The sequence below is a fragment of the Poecilia reticulata genome, linkage group LG2 (assembly GCF_000633615.1).
Source record: "Poecilia reticulata strain Guanapo linkage group LG2, Guppy_female_1.0+MT, whole genome shotgun sequence".
NCBI classification, from domain to species: domain Eukaryota; kingdom Metazoa; phylum Chordata; class Actinopteri; order Cyprinodontiformes; family Poeciliidae; genus Poecilia; species Poecilia reticulata.
This window is the reverse complement of record NC_024332.1, coordinates 16,925,934-16,940,565: the sequence shown is the minus strand read 5'-3', so window position 1 is coordinate 16,940,565 and position 14,632 is coordinate 16,925,934. Positions and strand designations below refer to the sequence as shown.

At 40.6% G+C, this 14,632-nt stretch overlaps 2 protein-coding genes across 2 annotated transcripts; both read right to left on the bottom strand.

The window, feature by feature from the left end:
* Positions 1–325: 325 nt before the first annotated feature.
* Positions 326–1,489, bottom strand: LOC103479367 (ankyrin-2). Its single transcript, XM_008433751.1, has 3 exons — positions 1,100–1,489; positions 837–1,000; positions 326–589 (listed from the first exon to the last, which is right to left on the bottom strand). Exons 1-3 carry the CDS (start codon positions 1,118–1,120, stop codon positions 355–357), a joined length of 420 nt encoding a protein of 139 aa, XP_008431973.1. The 5' UTR covers positions 1,121–1,489; the 3' UTR covers positions 326–354.
* Positions 1,490–2,501: 1,012 nt separating this feature from the next.
* Positions 2,502–14,069, bottom strand: slain1a (SLAIN motif family, member 1a). The gene is made up of 9 exons (XM_008433731.2): positions 13,382–14,069; positions 10,497–10,633; positions 8,500–8,616; positions 7,308–7,418; positions 6,982–7,131; positions 5,425–5,766; positions 4,654–4,842; positions 4,229–4,562; positions 2,502–3,367 (listed from the first exon to the last, which is right to left on the bottom strand). The coding sequence occupies exons 1-9, from the start codon at positions 13,825–13,827 to the stop codon at positions 3,292–3,294; spliced, it is 1,902 nt and encodes a 633-aa protein (XP_008431953.1). The 5' UTR covers positions 13,828–14,069; the 3' UTR covers positions 2,502–3,291.
* Positions 14,070–14,632: the final 563 nt, after the last annotated feature.

Here is a 14,632-nt window from a genome sequence, read left to right as displayed (position 1 = left end):
AAGAAGCTCCACATAAGATAGTTGTATTGTTTGGTCAGTGATATTAATTTAGTCTATAGCAGTGTTTCTCATCCCTGGTCCTCACTGCCCCCCTGCTCTGCATGTTTTAGATGTGCCTCTATTCCAGAACAGCTGATTCAAATGATTGCATGACCGTCAAAGCCTGTTAATCACCCAGATACAATTCAGGTGTGTGGCAGAAGGGAAATACCTAAAACATGCAGGACAGGGGGGAGGAGAGGACCAGGGTTGAGAAACACTGATCTATAGGCTTAATATTTATTCATGTAATGTAAGATCAGTAATAAATATGACCAGAGATGAGTGGCTTTTGTATGCAAAAATCATGTATTTTTAGGTGAATTTGTGATTGAGGTCGTTGATTCTGCGCAGGGCGTTTTGGTTGCGGATGGTCTTATGGACGGTGATGATGAAGGGGAATGCTGAGGGCAGTTCCACCTTTTTACTCAACTTCTGATGACCCCAGTGGAGACAGCGCAGCCATTCTGCGAGGTCACGCCGACCCGCTCGCTCCAGTGCGTCTTGGAGTAATTTGGTCTTATTTGGCTTGTCCCATGACCTCTCGTACCTGGTAATCAATCCAATATCAGAAAAAAGGAGAGGTGCAAAATTTTCTAATGTTTTTTATCCCATACAGGATCCAGTGGTACAAAGTAAATGTGGTGCTAAAACTACTGACAATAAAATGTGTTAGTTTTTTTTTCTTCTTTCAAAAAGATCAAGTTCTGAAACCTGAATGCGCAGACACACACCCATACACCCACCCACACGCACCCACACACACACACACACACACACACACACACACATAGTACCATCTTTCCAACATGAGCCTGGCCTGTTCGCCCTTCTCTGTTGATTTGGTGTGGAACTGATGTATTTCAGCCCTGCTGAAATCAAGTTGAGATGCCAGAACTGTCCATTCAAAACCCAGTTGTTGGGAAATCTCCTGTAGCGTACTCAGGTTGGTCACAGCATCCTGTTTTTTTTTTTTTTTTTAAAAGGCACGATAAATGCTCTAGCAATCTTAGATATAGTGTATGTCAAGCTTGTATGTCAAAAAAGGCTTAAAACTTACCTCTTGAGCTTTGTTAGGCATTTTTAGAAATACCGGCCTTCCGCTCCGGGGCCAGGATTTTAGCACGTACAGAGCAAGTTTCCCCAACAGCAGGAGAATATACTTATGGCTTCTTAACTGTACAAGGCTAAACGTTACTTTGGAGACTTCCCTTCAAAACACAAGCATGTTAAAGATTAGTCAGCTCAGCTCTTCCAGGGTCTTCGCTGCAGCAAACATCTGTCCGGTTCAATGCTCTGCCTCACTTTTACAGCCCACACCATATAAATAGTTCAACATTCCTTTTCTACATTTATTATGAAACGTATCCTGCAGCATTAAGCTACAAAAAAAAAACATATCAATCATTGGGTTTGATGTAAAGCCATTTAAAATCCACCAAATACAATTTTTTTTGTATCAAAACAAATATTTGTTTTGAATCAACGATTTGCTCAGAATCTGATCACAACACAGGATGTTTTATGCATCCTATGTAATTTTGATTGAAAAAAGAACAGAAAAATAGAACGACTATTACTGTCATGTTTAATAGTTTGTGATTGTGAATAGGACCAAAATGCAGACATGAACTAGAAATGAACACAGCAAAGGATTTAATGATAAACTTGCAGAAGTGGAACAAGACAGACAGGACATGGAACATGGACAGACCAATAGGAAGAACCAACAAATAAAAAAACAGAGGTAATATACTGAGGTGAGAGTGGAGAATGACACTGAGCACAAATGAATAAACATGGGAATTAGGAAGATAACAAACAGGCAAACTAAGGCAATGTGAGTCACTAACACAAAGAAAGCTGAACTAGACACAAAACCCAGAGGAAAAAAGGAAATAAATCCAAAGGTACAAAGAACTTTACACAGGAAGACACGAAGAAACTAAACGCAAAGAAATGAACTGAATATGGGAAGACTAAATATGGAACTCAAAACACAAACACAAATGAAAACCCAAGCACCCAAGGATACAATGATATGTCATAAATTCAGTTATTCTCTTGGCTTCTCAAATCTGTGTACAAAAACAAACAAACATCTAAATCTGAGATAAAATGTGTTTGAAAGGTATGTTTCTTCAAGGTGTTGCTGTTGTTTTTCATTCTTAATACTATTTTGTGGAACTATATCCATGTTCTTTGCGGCTCTACTGTTAAATCTCTTGTCAGTTTTTACTACGTCTTGTGGCTTAAGAATTAAAAATTCTAGAGCACATCTTTCCCTGTTAGGAAGAACAGTTTTGAGTAAACAGCTCTGATCTAGACGCTGCGGAACACCGTCAACATCTCTTTACACATAGAAACAAAACAGAAATGTGCTGCTCAACTTGAGCTTTAACCGATTCTGAATCCATTTTGTTCCTTACTGTACCGGGGGAGAGAAAGAGAGCGGACAAAGATGCTTTGAAATGATTTATTCATTTTAAAAATTAAGCCCCTCTTTTTGTCCTTGTGATCCATAAAAAGCATGTGCAATATTACTGCAGCGATTAAATTTATGAAACAAGTGTAAAGATTTCATGTAATTACAGAAAATGAAAGAAAGTAGCGTCAACATGAAATGTGTGTGCAAATGAATATCATATTTGATTTAAAAAAACGCAAAAAAAAATATCAGATGATTTACTTTTACAGGTGAATCATGATTCCCATCTAAAGTGCTGCAAGATCCAGCCATAAAACAAAACTGTCAAGAAACACAACACTGTTTAACAGGAAGTAACGTCATTCCAGTTTGAGCCTTCTTCTACATCTTACCACGGAATGAAAAATGAAATAATATTGCTCGCAAAATCAACCACAGAAAACCATCCAAAGCATTCAAAGCGTGTACGAAAGCGTTAGGCTTGAGAGAAATTTCCATTCTAATGAATAAAAATAATAATCATCAACAAAGAAAACTCAAAAAAGAAAAAAAAACAAAACATAAAAGTGGATTTCTTCTTTCACATTTAGCATCTTATTATCAGAGTATTGCCTGTTGCTATTGTTGTGTTATCAGTGTTGAAGCAGGTAGCTTAGATCCAGCCTGCTGGATCCACACTTTTTCTCAGTCTTTGTGTTCACGTTAACAGTCACTTTCTCTGGGAGCTCTTGGCAGCATCATTTTTGTACTTCAGTACTTTTGCTCCCATGCGGAGTAACCCTGTGCAGCCCTCAGGCTTCAACCTTGGTTCAGTCCGTTTGGGTTCAGTAGCAGCCGTCTTTCCAGCTGCCGTCCCTCAGGGCGCTCAGAGCAGCCAGGCTCTTCGGAGGAGCGAGCAAACTGTGGGGAAGAAGGAAACAAGTCTACTGAGCATCTGATAAGCACGTAATAAATAACAAATTAACCCAATCAAACACACTGACAATAAGATTAGGAAACATGCAGAACACAGAGGGAACACGTGCTAGTGCAATCAGGCTTCATTTAAAACAGTGAATGAAGAACGAGATATGTAGAAGCATGGACGCGCAGTTTGTATATAGACCTGAGCCAGCGTCGCCCCCTACTGGCATGAGATAATTACTGCAGCTACGCTGATGCTCAGTTATCGCTTCTGATCTGTAGCTATTGGAAATGTTTTTCACGTTTGCCACAAGTAGTTTCGCTTTGTTTCAATTTTTCCTCTCTGTGCTTTGTTTTCTGCGTCACTAACTGGATTTGTTTGGTTTAAAGTTTGACTTAAACTCCAGCATACTTAAACTGTAAAGTTCAGTAAAATATATCTGAAGCCTGTCCAGATCAGGCTTTGTGCTTTTATATCGTACAGAACAAAGCATGCTGAAGTGCTACTAGTATTATAGGACCACACCAAGCCATAATTGTACAAGAACAGAGGTCAGCAACAAAAAAAATAAAAATTGTATTTGCTTCATCCTAAATTAACTTGATACGATCCTTTGAAAAAGATAACTGATAAAAATTTATGAGTACCTACCACATAAATTTAGTTTAATGATTAGGACGCCCAGTTTTATTTTTGTTTTCAAGTTTTATATTAAAAGAAACAAAACACAGCACTTTCCAAGTAAGAACATGAATCTGAAAATGAAAATTGAAAAAAAAAATTACTGTCCTAACAACAACACAAAAAGATTAATAAAAACCCCACTGTTGTACCTGATGGTGCAGTTTGGACCATACCTGCGCGTGGGCTGCATGATTTTACTCGCACGCGGAAGTCCACTTGCCCCCACTAAGGAAGCCGGGCGAGGAAGCGAGCTGCGCAGGGCAGCCGACTGGTTGATGCCGGCCTTCAGGGCGTGCGGCAGCAAACTTCCGCTGGCTTTCAGGGGCTGAGGAAGTGCCGTACTGCTCGGGATACAGCTCAAACTGATGGAGGTGGACAGGGAAGGGGAGGTGGGGCCCTGCTGCACCGTGGGACTGACGTAGGCTGTGGCTTTCAGCTGCTGTCGTGGAGTGCTGGAGAAGTTTCCGACACTCTGGACTCGCTGGGTGAGCTGACCCGGGGAAGGGACTGAAAGCACAGTGGGAAACACACAAGACAGGCTTGAATTATGAGAGAACCGAGCCCCATGTGGCTGATTTTTTGGACACATGGGTCTTACTGGAGGACTGGAGTCGGAGGAGCCCGCTGGACGAGTCAAAGCTCTGGCTGCTCCGGAGGGAGGGCATAGGTGGTAAAGAGGAGGGGCCGTTGGAGGGTGGGTTGACGGGGGAGGCCAGGCACGGAATACTGGGAACACTGGGCATGCTGGGAGCTCGGATCAGGTTGGGCATGCTTCTCCGTAGCTTGTCTGTTCGACAATGTTAGCGCACATTAGCACGTTTGCAAAAAAAAAAAAAAAGATTTATTAAAGGAAATAGCACTTATGAGAGGATCTGAGATAAAAAAAAAAATAAAAAAAACTATAACTCAGCAAATGGAACATTGTATTTCTGTTTATGGAACAAATCTGTGTAGTAATCTGGCAAAAAAAAAAAACCCAAAGAGAGTAGATTTAAAAAAAATAATATCATACCCTAAATGTGGCATATTGACTCAGTAGAAAAGATTTCTTTTTTTCTCTGTTATTATTCCTTTTTTATATATATTTTGCTTAAAGGTGTATCTACATATTTGATTGATGCTTAGTTTTTATGGCATAATGAATTGACCTTTGAGAGAAGAGTTAGGGCTTTAGGTAGATGTTTTTCTTCCGACTACTCTTTTTCATTCAGAACTTTTGTTAATATCAGCATATCATCCCTACATTTTTAACAGTTGTGCTCAGATCTTGCAGTATTGAACTACTGCATTAAAACGTTTTGAGAAAAAAAAAAGGGCTGCATGCAAAAGTCCTACATCAGCTTTGGATTTGCAAACGGAAAACACTCACCCGCGCCGCTCCTGTAGGCTGCGTGTGTGTCTGCGATCAGGCTGGAGGGTCCGGACAGCTGAGAGAGTCCGCTGAGTGAAAACTGGGGGCCGGCCGACGTGCGCCTGCAGTCTCTGAAGCTGGAGAAGGTGTGAGAGTGGGGCATGCTGCCCCGCTGCATAGAGCCCGTGCGAAAGAGTCGAGGCTGAGGAGGTGGCAGCTGGTCGTAGCCTTCGTCCTCCTCGTCCTCCTCCTCCAGGTCCAACTCGCAGCGCCTGAGGGAGTGCAAGGAGAAACTGGAGCTGCGACGGCCGGCTGTGGCTGTGGCTGAGGTAGAGGTAGAGGCGTAGTCCTGGCGAAGGCCTAGAGGAGAGGGGATGGATACTTTTATCCTGATAAAAACGCGAGTCTGAGCTGTATGGTGTATACGATATAGTCCGAATAGAGGCACCGCTCATCTATTATTCAGTCACCGTATAAGTAAGCCAGACTGATATAGGGCATATTTCTGAAATGGTCTGCATAATTTATGAGCTGGCTACTCAAAGTCAACGTTTCAGAGGTCATACGCCCCTCTCGGTCCCTCCATACAACCATGGATCAGCATTTTCATTGTGGGCCACAGACAGAACAAAGAAGCACGAGCGGAGATACAGCACCATCCACGAGGTGCTTAAAAATCCTTAGAGTAAATTCATCTTTCATTTCAATAAAATTATTGAATGCTTTGGTCAAATGGGAAAAAAAAAAAGAAGAAACAATTGCTATAATTTGGCTGACTCACATTACAATTTACTGTATGTTGTGTTGTTATTACTTGGTGGGGTTTTTTTTTTGAACCACCAATTAATTTCTGCAATTTTTTAAAAGTTTTTTTCACAAATTTGAAAGCTTAACGTTCATACTTTTCTACAAATTTCTCACATGATGGAAAATATTTATTTATGTACTCTTTTACAACAAGACAATCATTCACACACACATAACATACACATATTGGCCTCTAAGGTTTTTTTTTTTTTTTGGGACGGTTAGATAAGTGCCCGTTTGTTGTCCCTCAGGGTCTGGTCTCTGGGTCAGTTCTGCTCATCATGGCTATTACCGATACACAGGAGAGCTATGAGTCAATACTAAAGTAAAAGCTGCAGATTTTTATTTTACAATGTATGCAATAAAATTATTTGTCAGTTTATGCTTGAAACTCAGAGAAAACACTCAAGTTGTTCAAAATTTTGTCTGCAAAATTCAAAATTTTGTCTGCTAACAGTCATCACTTCTTCTTAAGGTTCGCCAATTGAATTTAACTCCACTAGCAAGTGTTTGAGCTTTCTACTAGTAGAAGAAAGATGCAGATGTATTTCTTGATGAAAACGCTGATTATGAATATGTATTTATATTTGTATGTATGAAAATATTTAGCCTGCTGTAACTCCTCCTACCGTAACCTGTACTGCTGTCTGCCTTGCTCAGGAATTCTTTTAAAAAGATCTTTTAAATCTCTGTGAGTTACTTTAGCTAAATAAAGAGTAAATAATAATAATAAAAAATAATAATATTTTCAGTTTAGAGGTGACTCACTCTCCTCTTGGAGTCGTGCCATGACCTCCACGTCCGTCATGTCCTGCAGTTTGTAGCTCATGGAGATGGAGTCCTCCTCCAGCTCTGACACACCTATGTCACTGTCCAGTGAGGACTGGGGTGTGATGGCTGCGTGGCGGCGACCGACATCTAAAACGATGAAGGCGGCACTCATTCTCAAAAGGCTTTTTTTTTTTATAACACCCATTAAAGATGCTCCGTGGGCAGATAACACTTGCATGTGTGCTCATGCGTTCATCCCTAATTGATTCACTCCGACTAAAGGAGTTGAGTGACTAACAGACATGTTGACAGCGAGGTCTTACTGTGGAGGGCTGAGTTTGACAGGAAGGTGGGCGCTCTGTCGTTGAGGCTGCAGCCGGCCCTGGGAGGGGGAGCCGGTTGGACAACGGGCTGGACTGACGATGGCACCGGGGCTTCAAAAGGAAACAAAACACACAATATTTAAGCCTTACTTTACTGCTGTTTCTACCTTAAAATATGCTGGATTGAGTTGTTCTCCAGCTGAACATGAGACCGTTTGTCTCCAAACATCTTCAGGGTCTGACTGTATATATAATCTCTTCTCTGCAATTTGATGTAATCTGATTCCAAGCAGCATGAAGCAGGTCACTGGAGAATCTGGGTTATGTCAATAACGGAAGCAACAACTGCTTTTGGCGCAACTTTCATATTAATTTGGATTAGAATATGAATTTGAAGTTGAAGAAGGTTACGTCTGATGATTACGCACAGAGTCTAAGGGACTTTAAATATTCAAAGGGCAAGATAAATGTAAAGATTTAGCTCAAAGCACCATCATTGGTTTGGAACGACCCAGTCAAAGTGTCCTTCTCTAATCTGTGGTAAGACTTGAAAGTTCACAGATGTTTTCCAGCATATCTGACTGAGCTTGAGCTTTTTTACATMAAAAAAAAAAGCAGCGTTCAGATGTGCAAAGCTGGTAGATATTCAGACTCCAGGTGTTACTGCAGTGAAATTCAGTTCTACAAAGTATTTATTTGTACAAAAGGTTTCAAAACCATGTATCAGTTTCCTTCCACATTTCAATCACGTCCTTCTTAGTGCTGATCAATTTAATAAAATCCCAATAGCACACACTGAGGCTCGTGTTGCTAAAAACTGAAGGGCTATGAATAATCGCACAAGACACAACAACCTATTGATCTTTCTTCTCCACATCCCATAAACTCTGCAAAAACGTTCAGGTACTAATTTGCTGTCATATTTCATTTTGAGATGAGCACAGCAGGCAGTGTCAGGAACATCCTAAAACCTGCCTTTGTGTAATGATAAACGTAATGCAAATATAACACTAATAAAAACACACCAAAAAAATCTGATCAATATCCATCATTGATTGACTTTATTGGTTCCGTAAAGCATTTTGCCTCAGTCGGATGCTCCAGTCTGGTTTAACGGAATCAAAATTCTGATGGAATCATCCTGGAGTGACTCCTGTGGTTAGTTGGGGTGATATGCACAACTTTGTGTTACCTGGGGTCTCAGTTAGTGCAGCAGGTTTAGTGTAAGGCAGGACGGGACAGCTGAGGGTGGACAGTCCCTCTATGCAGCTGTACGGACGGACAGAGGACACTCCTCGCCACCGCTTTGCTACAGAAACAAGATGACATGCAGTGAAGGACATGTTAGACCGACCGCCCTTCCCCTATGTTACGCACTCGCCCACGGCACATTGATTAATACAGTTTAACACACTCACGCCCTTGTTAATCTGCCTCTTACAGATCAGAATTGATATTTTAAATGATTGGATCAGAAAAAGCAAAGATGGTAAGAGAGGCTTTAGTGTCCAATAGCAGCTTACTGAGCTAAACTAAAGCACAGATATTTATTTTTTATTTTTTTTGGAGCTGGGTCTTAGGTTAAGCAGGGATTGTGCATATAAGCTACATCACAATCCAAAAATGAAATTATATCCATGGACTGCTTCAGAATCTGAGCTTACGTCTATTTTATTTCAAATCTTTTATGTCACAAAACTGCAATGCTTTTCAATTCATCACGTTTCTGAATATTGCTAATTTTCATCAAATGTGACCTAATATCTTAGCTGAACGCCTAACTTATTTACTTCAAATTAAGGTTGACTGAAATTTAGTAGGGCATAAGCAAATGCTTAACGTTTTAAATGTTCTTAAATGTTGAGTAAATTGGTCTTCATCGTCTGACCTGTCCAATGTGTAAAACGCCGGGTCCATCCTCGCCTATTAGCAGTCGGAGAGGGGCTCTCCCGACGAAGTGGAGCGCTTTGCATTCCTTACACAATTAGGCCCAACCATTACCGAATAAAACCGGCATTCACAGCAAGTTACAAAACTGCTTCTGGTTTGTTCAAGACACAGGGGTGTATTCAGGACCCACGAGGAGGAGAGCCAACTTGAGAGAAAGAACAAGTCCTTGAAACGTCTACACCGATGCTCATTACCGAGTCACAGGGTGGACCCAGGCCCACGCTGTGAGAATATTTAACCACGGGGAAATATTTCGTGAACAAAATCACATCCATGAACATCTTGTACCAATGTACGAGCTTTCACTGAAGAAGAGTCTCTTCAGCAGGCTGTTGAAACTGTGAAATCTGCTTCAAATGTGCATTTAATGTAACCGGTGTTTCTATGGTAACAACATCCCCACGCATTACAGCTAAGGGTCTAGTCCAGCAGCAAATGTTATTTACTGGCACACATATGTACCAGTTATTGCATTTATATACATATAAGCTATATAAACTGATCTCATAATATCTTTTTTTTTGGTAATTTTAATAATCCCTTGTCCCAGATGTTGATAATATATTTTAAACTGGATTGTGGCCTTAGTGGTAAGAGGTTGTCCATCTGTTTCTAGACGGGCAGAAATCAGATTTGGTTTATTGTAAATTGTTGATGTGACTTATAATAGCACATGAATGACAGATTTGCTGGTTATAGCTGCAAGTAGGAAAAACTGTGGGATTTACTAACTGATGTGCTCAGTGTCCAGGCTAACTACCATTAGCAAGAAAAGCTGATGATAAATTTAATTTGGAACCTCCGACTTTCCAAATTAAATTTCTGACTTCCCGGGGATGTTCAGTTTTAACTTTTTCCATCATAAGGTCTTAAAAAAATGCAACTTTGAAGTTCAAATAGAATGCATAATTAGCAATAGATGCTAAAGAACCTGCTGTATAATGTTTTTATCTTGTGCTTCATTTGTTTAAAGTCAGAACTCAATTTCATCACACCCGAGTTGAGTTCATTTTAGCTGCAAGTTGAAGAAAACAGTCCAATTTGCTAATTCATGGGCGCTAGCTAGAATTAGCAATACAAACAAACAACAAGGTATTTCTCTCAGGTTTGTAAATTCAAACACTGAAGGAACAAGTTCAGGGATAAACATTGCACAGCAATTAACATATTGACCATGTTGACCATTTAAAATGTGATTGTAGATGAATTCTGTTTGTCTGAGGGATAAGCACGCTGTACCTTGGTCCAGTCTGAGACAGAGCGTCATCTTAGCCAGCTCCACCTCCGGCCCAGGGTGGTCCAGGACCTGCCTGCACCACCGGAGAGGGCTGAGCGTGCTTTCACTGGGCGGCTTGGCTCTGGGATTCACATACAGCCTGAGACACAGAAGCACTTCAGTCATGTTCTGCAGCCTTCACAGACAACATTTAAATAATCTCACTCGTTGCGGTACTTACTCATTTACAGAGAAATCTCTCACTACCAGTAGCTCAAAACTGAACACAGTGAGTGCTTTATGTATTTTTTCACTAAATGTAAGAGAGAGAGAGAGTTTTGAATTTTGTTCTGTTTGATGCAACAATCAAAAAGGATATCCACGCACATATATTTTTCAAATTCAGCTCAAATCAGCAGCTGTGAGCTTGAACCAACTGGACAGTGACCCCAAACACGTTAAAACTGGGTTTTGCGATGTTCACTAATATTAAGGAGATGAAACATCGCAAGCCTCTGTCACTGGACAAATTGATGGGCCATGCTTTACACTTCATATATGACATTATTCAACCAAGTTTAATGAGGTCTACCTACTCTGAGAAGAGGATTGGTTAAAAATCCAGCCAGAGCTACATCAGAAAATTGATGGTTACAGAAGATAATAATGAGCATAAAACGGGACATTTGACCAGATAATAGTGGAGTTGCATGAATTTGAGGCTTGACGTCGTAATAATCTGAGTTATAAATCCATCCCCCAAAATAGCAGTTACACAAATGATTAATATGGGAATCGTATCAACGACGAGGGTATGCAAGCCTCCGACCAAAACTGTTACAGAGGACTATATGGAAAAAAAAATAACAGAAATGTAATGATCTCAAGAAAACAAGAAGACACATCTAAAATGATAAAAGTTGCTTCTCCGTTAGCTCTGCTACGCCTTCTCGGCAGAGTGCTGAAATAAATCTAGCAAGGATCTATTCCCGGTCTCTCCAAAGTTAAGAGAACATAAATAAGACAGGAGCGACCTTAAATTCAACAACTAGGCCAGCAGAGCGTTAGAGTGATTTTAAGGTCAGCTTGTCATGCTAGACGGAAAAAAGATAGGGCAGGAGATGAGCGCCGTACCCCCATCAGTGCTGCAATCAGCTGTGTGCTACATTTTCCGCATCATCGCATCAGATACATAAAGCTGCTTCAGTAGTCAGCATGTCAGTTCAGTTTGAGAGCGACCCAAGTCAGCAGCAGCTCCGGCGCTCCGCACTAGCTCAGCCCGGGGCTGAACAACCACACACAAAGCCGAGCTGTTTGATCATAGACTGAAGGGGGTCATTGTTTCTAAATCCATCCCAGAACATATGCTGCACCCTGCATCCTAAGATTCAGGTTCATTTTACTGCAGCTTCCTCGTGAAAATAAAAACACTGTCTTTCCAGTGCTTCTGAGTGTAATCCATGAGAAGAATAACAGCATAATCAAAGGAGGCACACGGAGGAAGAAATTGATTTTGGGGCCATTTTCCGCCAATCACCACGGCATTGCTATCGTGTCTTAGAAATTCTGCCAAGCTCGATCCTTTGTACTTTTGTGTTAGTCAAGTTGTGGACGAACAATGAATTCTTTAAATTCAAGGGTCTTGGAGGATGTGATCAGTCACATCCTGTAAATTACAAGATTTTGGTATGAAATGTATAGGATCTTGGTAGCAGTAAAGACATTGTTTTTTTTGGGGGGGGTGGGGGGTTGTATTTGCAAATCTTTACAGCAGCTTAAGACCAAATGAGTCAATTAATTTCTCTTGTTTGTTTACAAAACAAATACTAACTGTAGCTTTAAATAATAGTTGTTGACATAGAGACGCAGCCATCAAACTCTTCCTGGCCAATATTAATTTTCAGTTTTCTTTGCCAGTGTTTCTATGGATTGTAACACATAGAAGAGTTCAAAGCCGTTGTGGGATTTCTGATAGCGGCACTAGCTTTGAGTCCACCTAAAAATCTAGGGATGGCAAGACTGTCTCCATCAAAGTCTGACCCTGACATTATCTGATTTTTATTCCACTCAAAAACATCACAGTACAAGGGCTTGGTTGATTAATTTAAAGACTGAACATGGTGAGAGTTATTATGCTTGGCGCATTTAAAGGCCAGAAGGAGATAAAAAAAAAAAAAACATCTGCTTTTCCAGTATCCAACCTGCCAATCACTGATGATGACTGTCTGATTTGGCCAACTGATTGGTGCATCGCCATCAGAATATTATGATTTCCCCTTGGATGATTTAAAGTAACATGTTTGCAACTTCTTTTCAATCTGAAATAAATGTAAATTTATCATGTTTATAGTTTGCTCTTTAGAAAACTTCAAAATGGATTTCGTGGTCAGCTTACTCTTTAAAAAATGTAATTACAAGTATGCAATTTTGACATAGCTATTTCTCAAAGCAAAAGCTTTGTTCACTTGTGCCACGGGCTGCCCCAGACATTAATCAAAAAGAAAATATTAAGTGCAACCGAATAATAAAACTCTAGCTTATTGTGTTTTGGTCACAATGCAACAATTGTTGTGTCCCTCATAAGTTTTAATCCTGAGTAAACAAAGATCACATGTGGGGTTCCTCAAAGCTCTGTTCTTGAATATTTCATGTGTGTTACTCCAATAGCTCAGACCATCTTATTATTATTTAAAAAAAATTTTTTTTAATTTTCTTTCCCTTTGTTCATTTCTTTTTCTTTTTTTTTTGTAAATCATGTTGGATTACCTTGTATGAGGTAAAAAATAAATAAATAAATAAACATGTCTTGCCTGTGAAACACAAGTGACACAGAGTTTTTCATATGAATTTATGCAAAGCACAAACATGTGTCTACAATAAGGTGTCTGACATAGAACAGAGTGGTTACCAGCTATCGGGCTCTCCGACGGGGAGCACGGTGTTCAGGTCCAAAACATCGACCTCGTCCAACACGGTTGTGGCACCGGCGGCGCCGCTGTCCTCCACGGCGGCGCCAGGAGACGCGGAGCTCGGCTGAAAATACGCGAACGGCTCCTCCGCTGGCGCCCGTGGCGCCGAGAAACACGGACGAGTCGGACCCGAAGCGTCATATTTACACGAGAAGCTGTCACTCAGGCACGCCGTGGCCCCGTGCAGACACGACAACGAGGTCTGGAGATGAGGGCCGACGGAGCAATTGTTTACAGCGTTCGCTCTGCTCCGCAATTGTTCATTCTGCTTCTCCAATTTTCGGACCAGCTCCTGGAGCTTCAGCACCTCCAGCTCCGCGTTGGCGATTTTATTGTTGCCGTTGACGTCCGCCATCCTCTGGGGGTTCAGCACCTCTGCTTCCATTTGCTAACAAGCACATTGAGAGGAGCGGAAAGCACGGCCTGCTGGCAGAGGGTCTCTTTCGATTCAGTGAGGGTGTCCAGGTTCCCCCCCTTAAAGCTACTACTCACAGACAGACTCACACTGATGCTGCTGCTGCTGCTGCTGCTGGGATGACTGCACAGCCTGCATCTCATTGGTCAGCAGCTTCGAGTTAAATTCCCCATCACACCACCACCGAGGAGGTGTTTGTTATAGCCACTCTGAAGACATTTAAAAGCACAGATATGTGCAGTATCTGTGTTTACTGGCATGTTTTTTTTTTTTTTGTAGCTTTTTACTTTTTTGCTCTAAAATTTGATATTAAATATATTAAAGGAGCCCAGTCTTTGCATTTAACCCATTCAGTTATAAACTGCAGCACCATATTACGCTTATATTAAATGTATTATAGCAGTACATTTGTGAAGACAAAGTTATTTTTCTGACTTACTCTTTTGTTTGGACAGTCGTGTCTGAAATGCAGAAGAACAAATTTGACATTTTTACTGACTAATGTGCAGCTACAGTGTTTCTTTAAATACAACTCCATTGACACCTATTGACGTGTCATGATGCACAACTTAACTATCAAACTTTCCTTCTGTTGTATTACTAAAATATTTTTTTTCTGATATTCTAACACCTAATAAAATTATTTTTATTATCTTGAGCCATTTCATTTTTTGCTATTCATATATCTTCAACTAAAATATAAATGTGGGCTCAGTCTTTTTAGCCTTATTGACAAATTTCATGCTTTGACATCTTTAGTCCGACAAACTTTTGT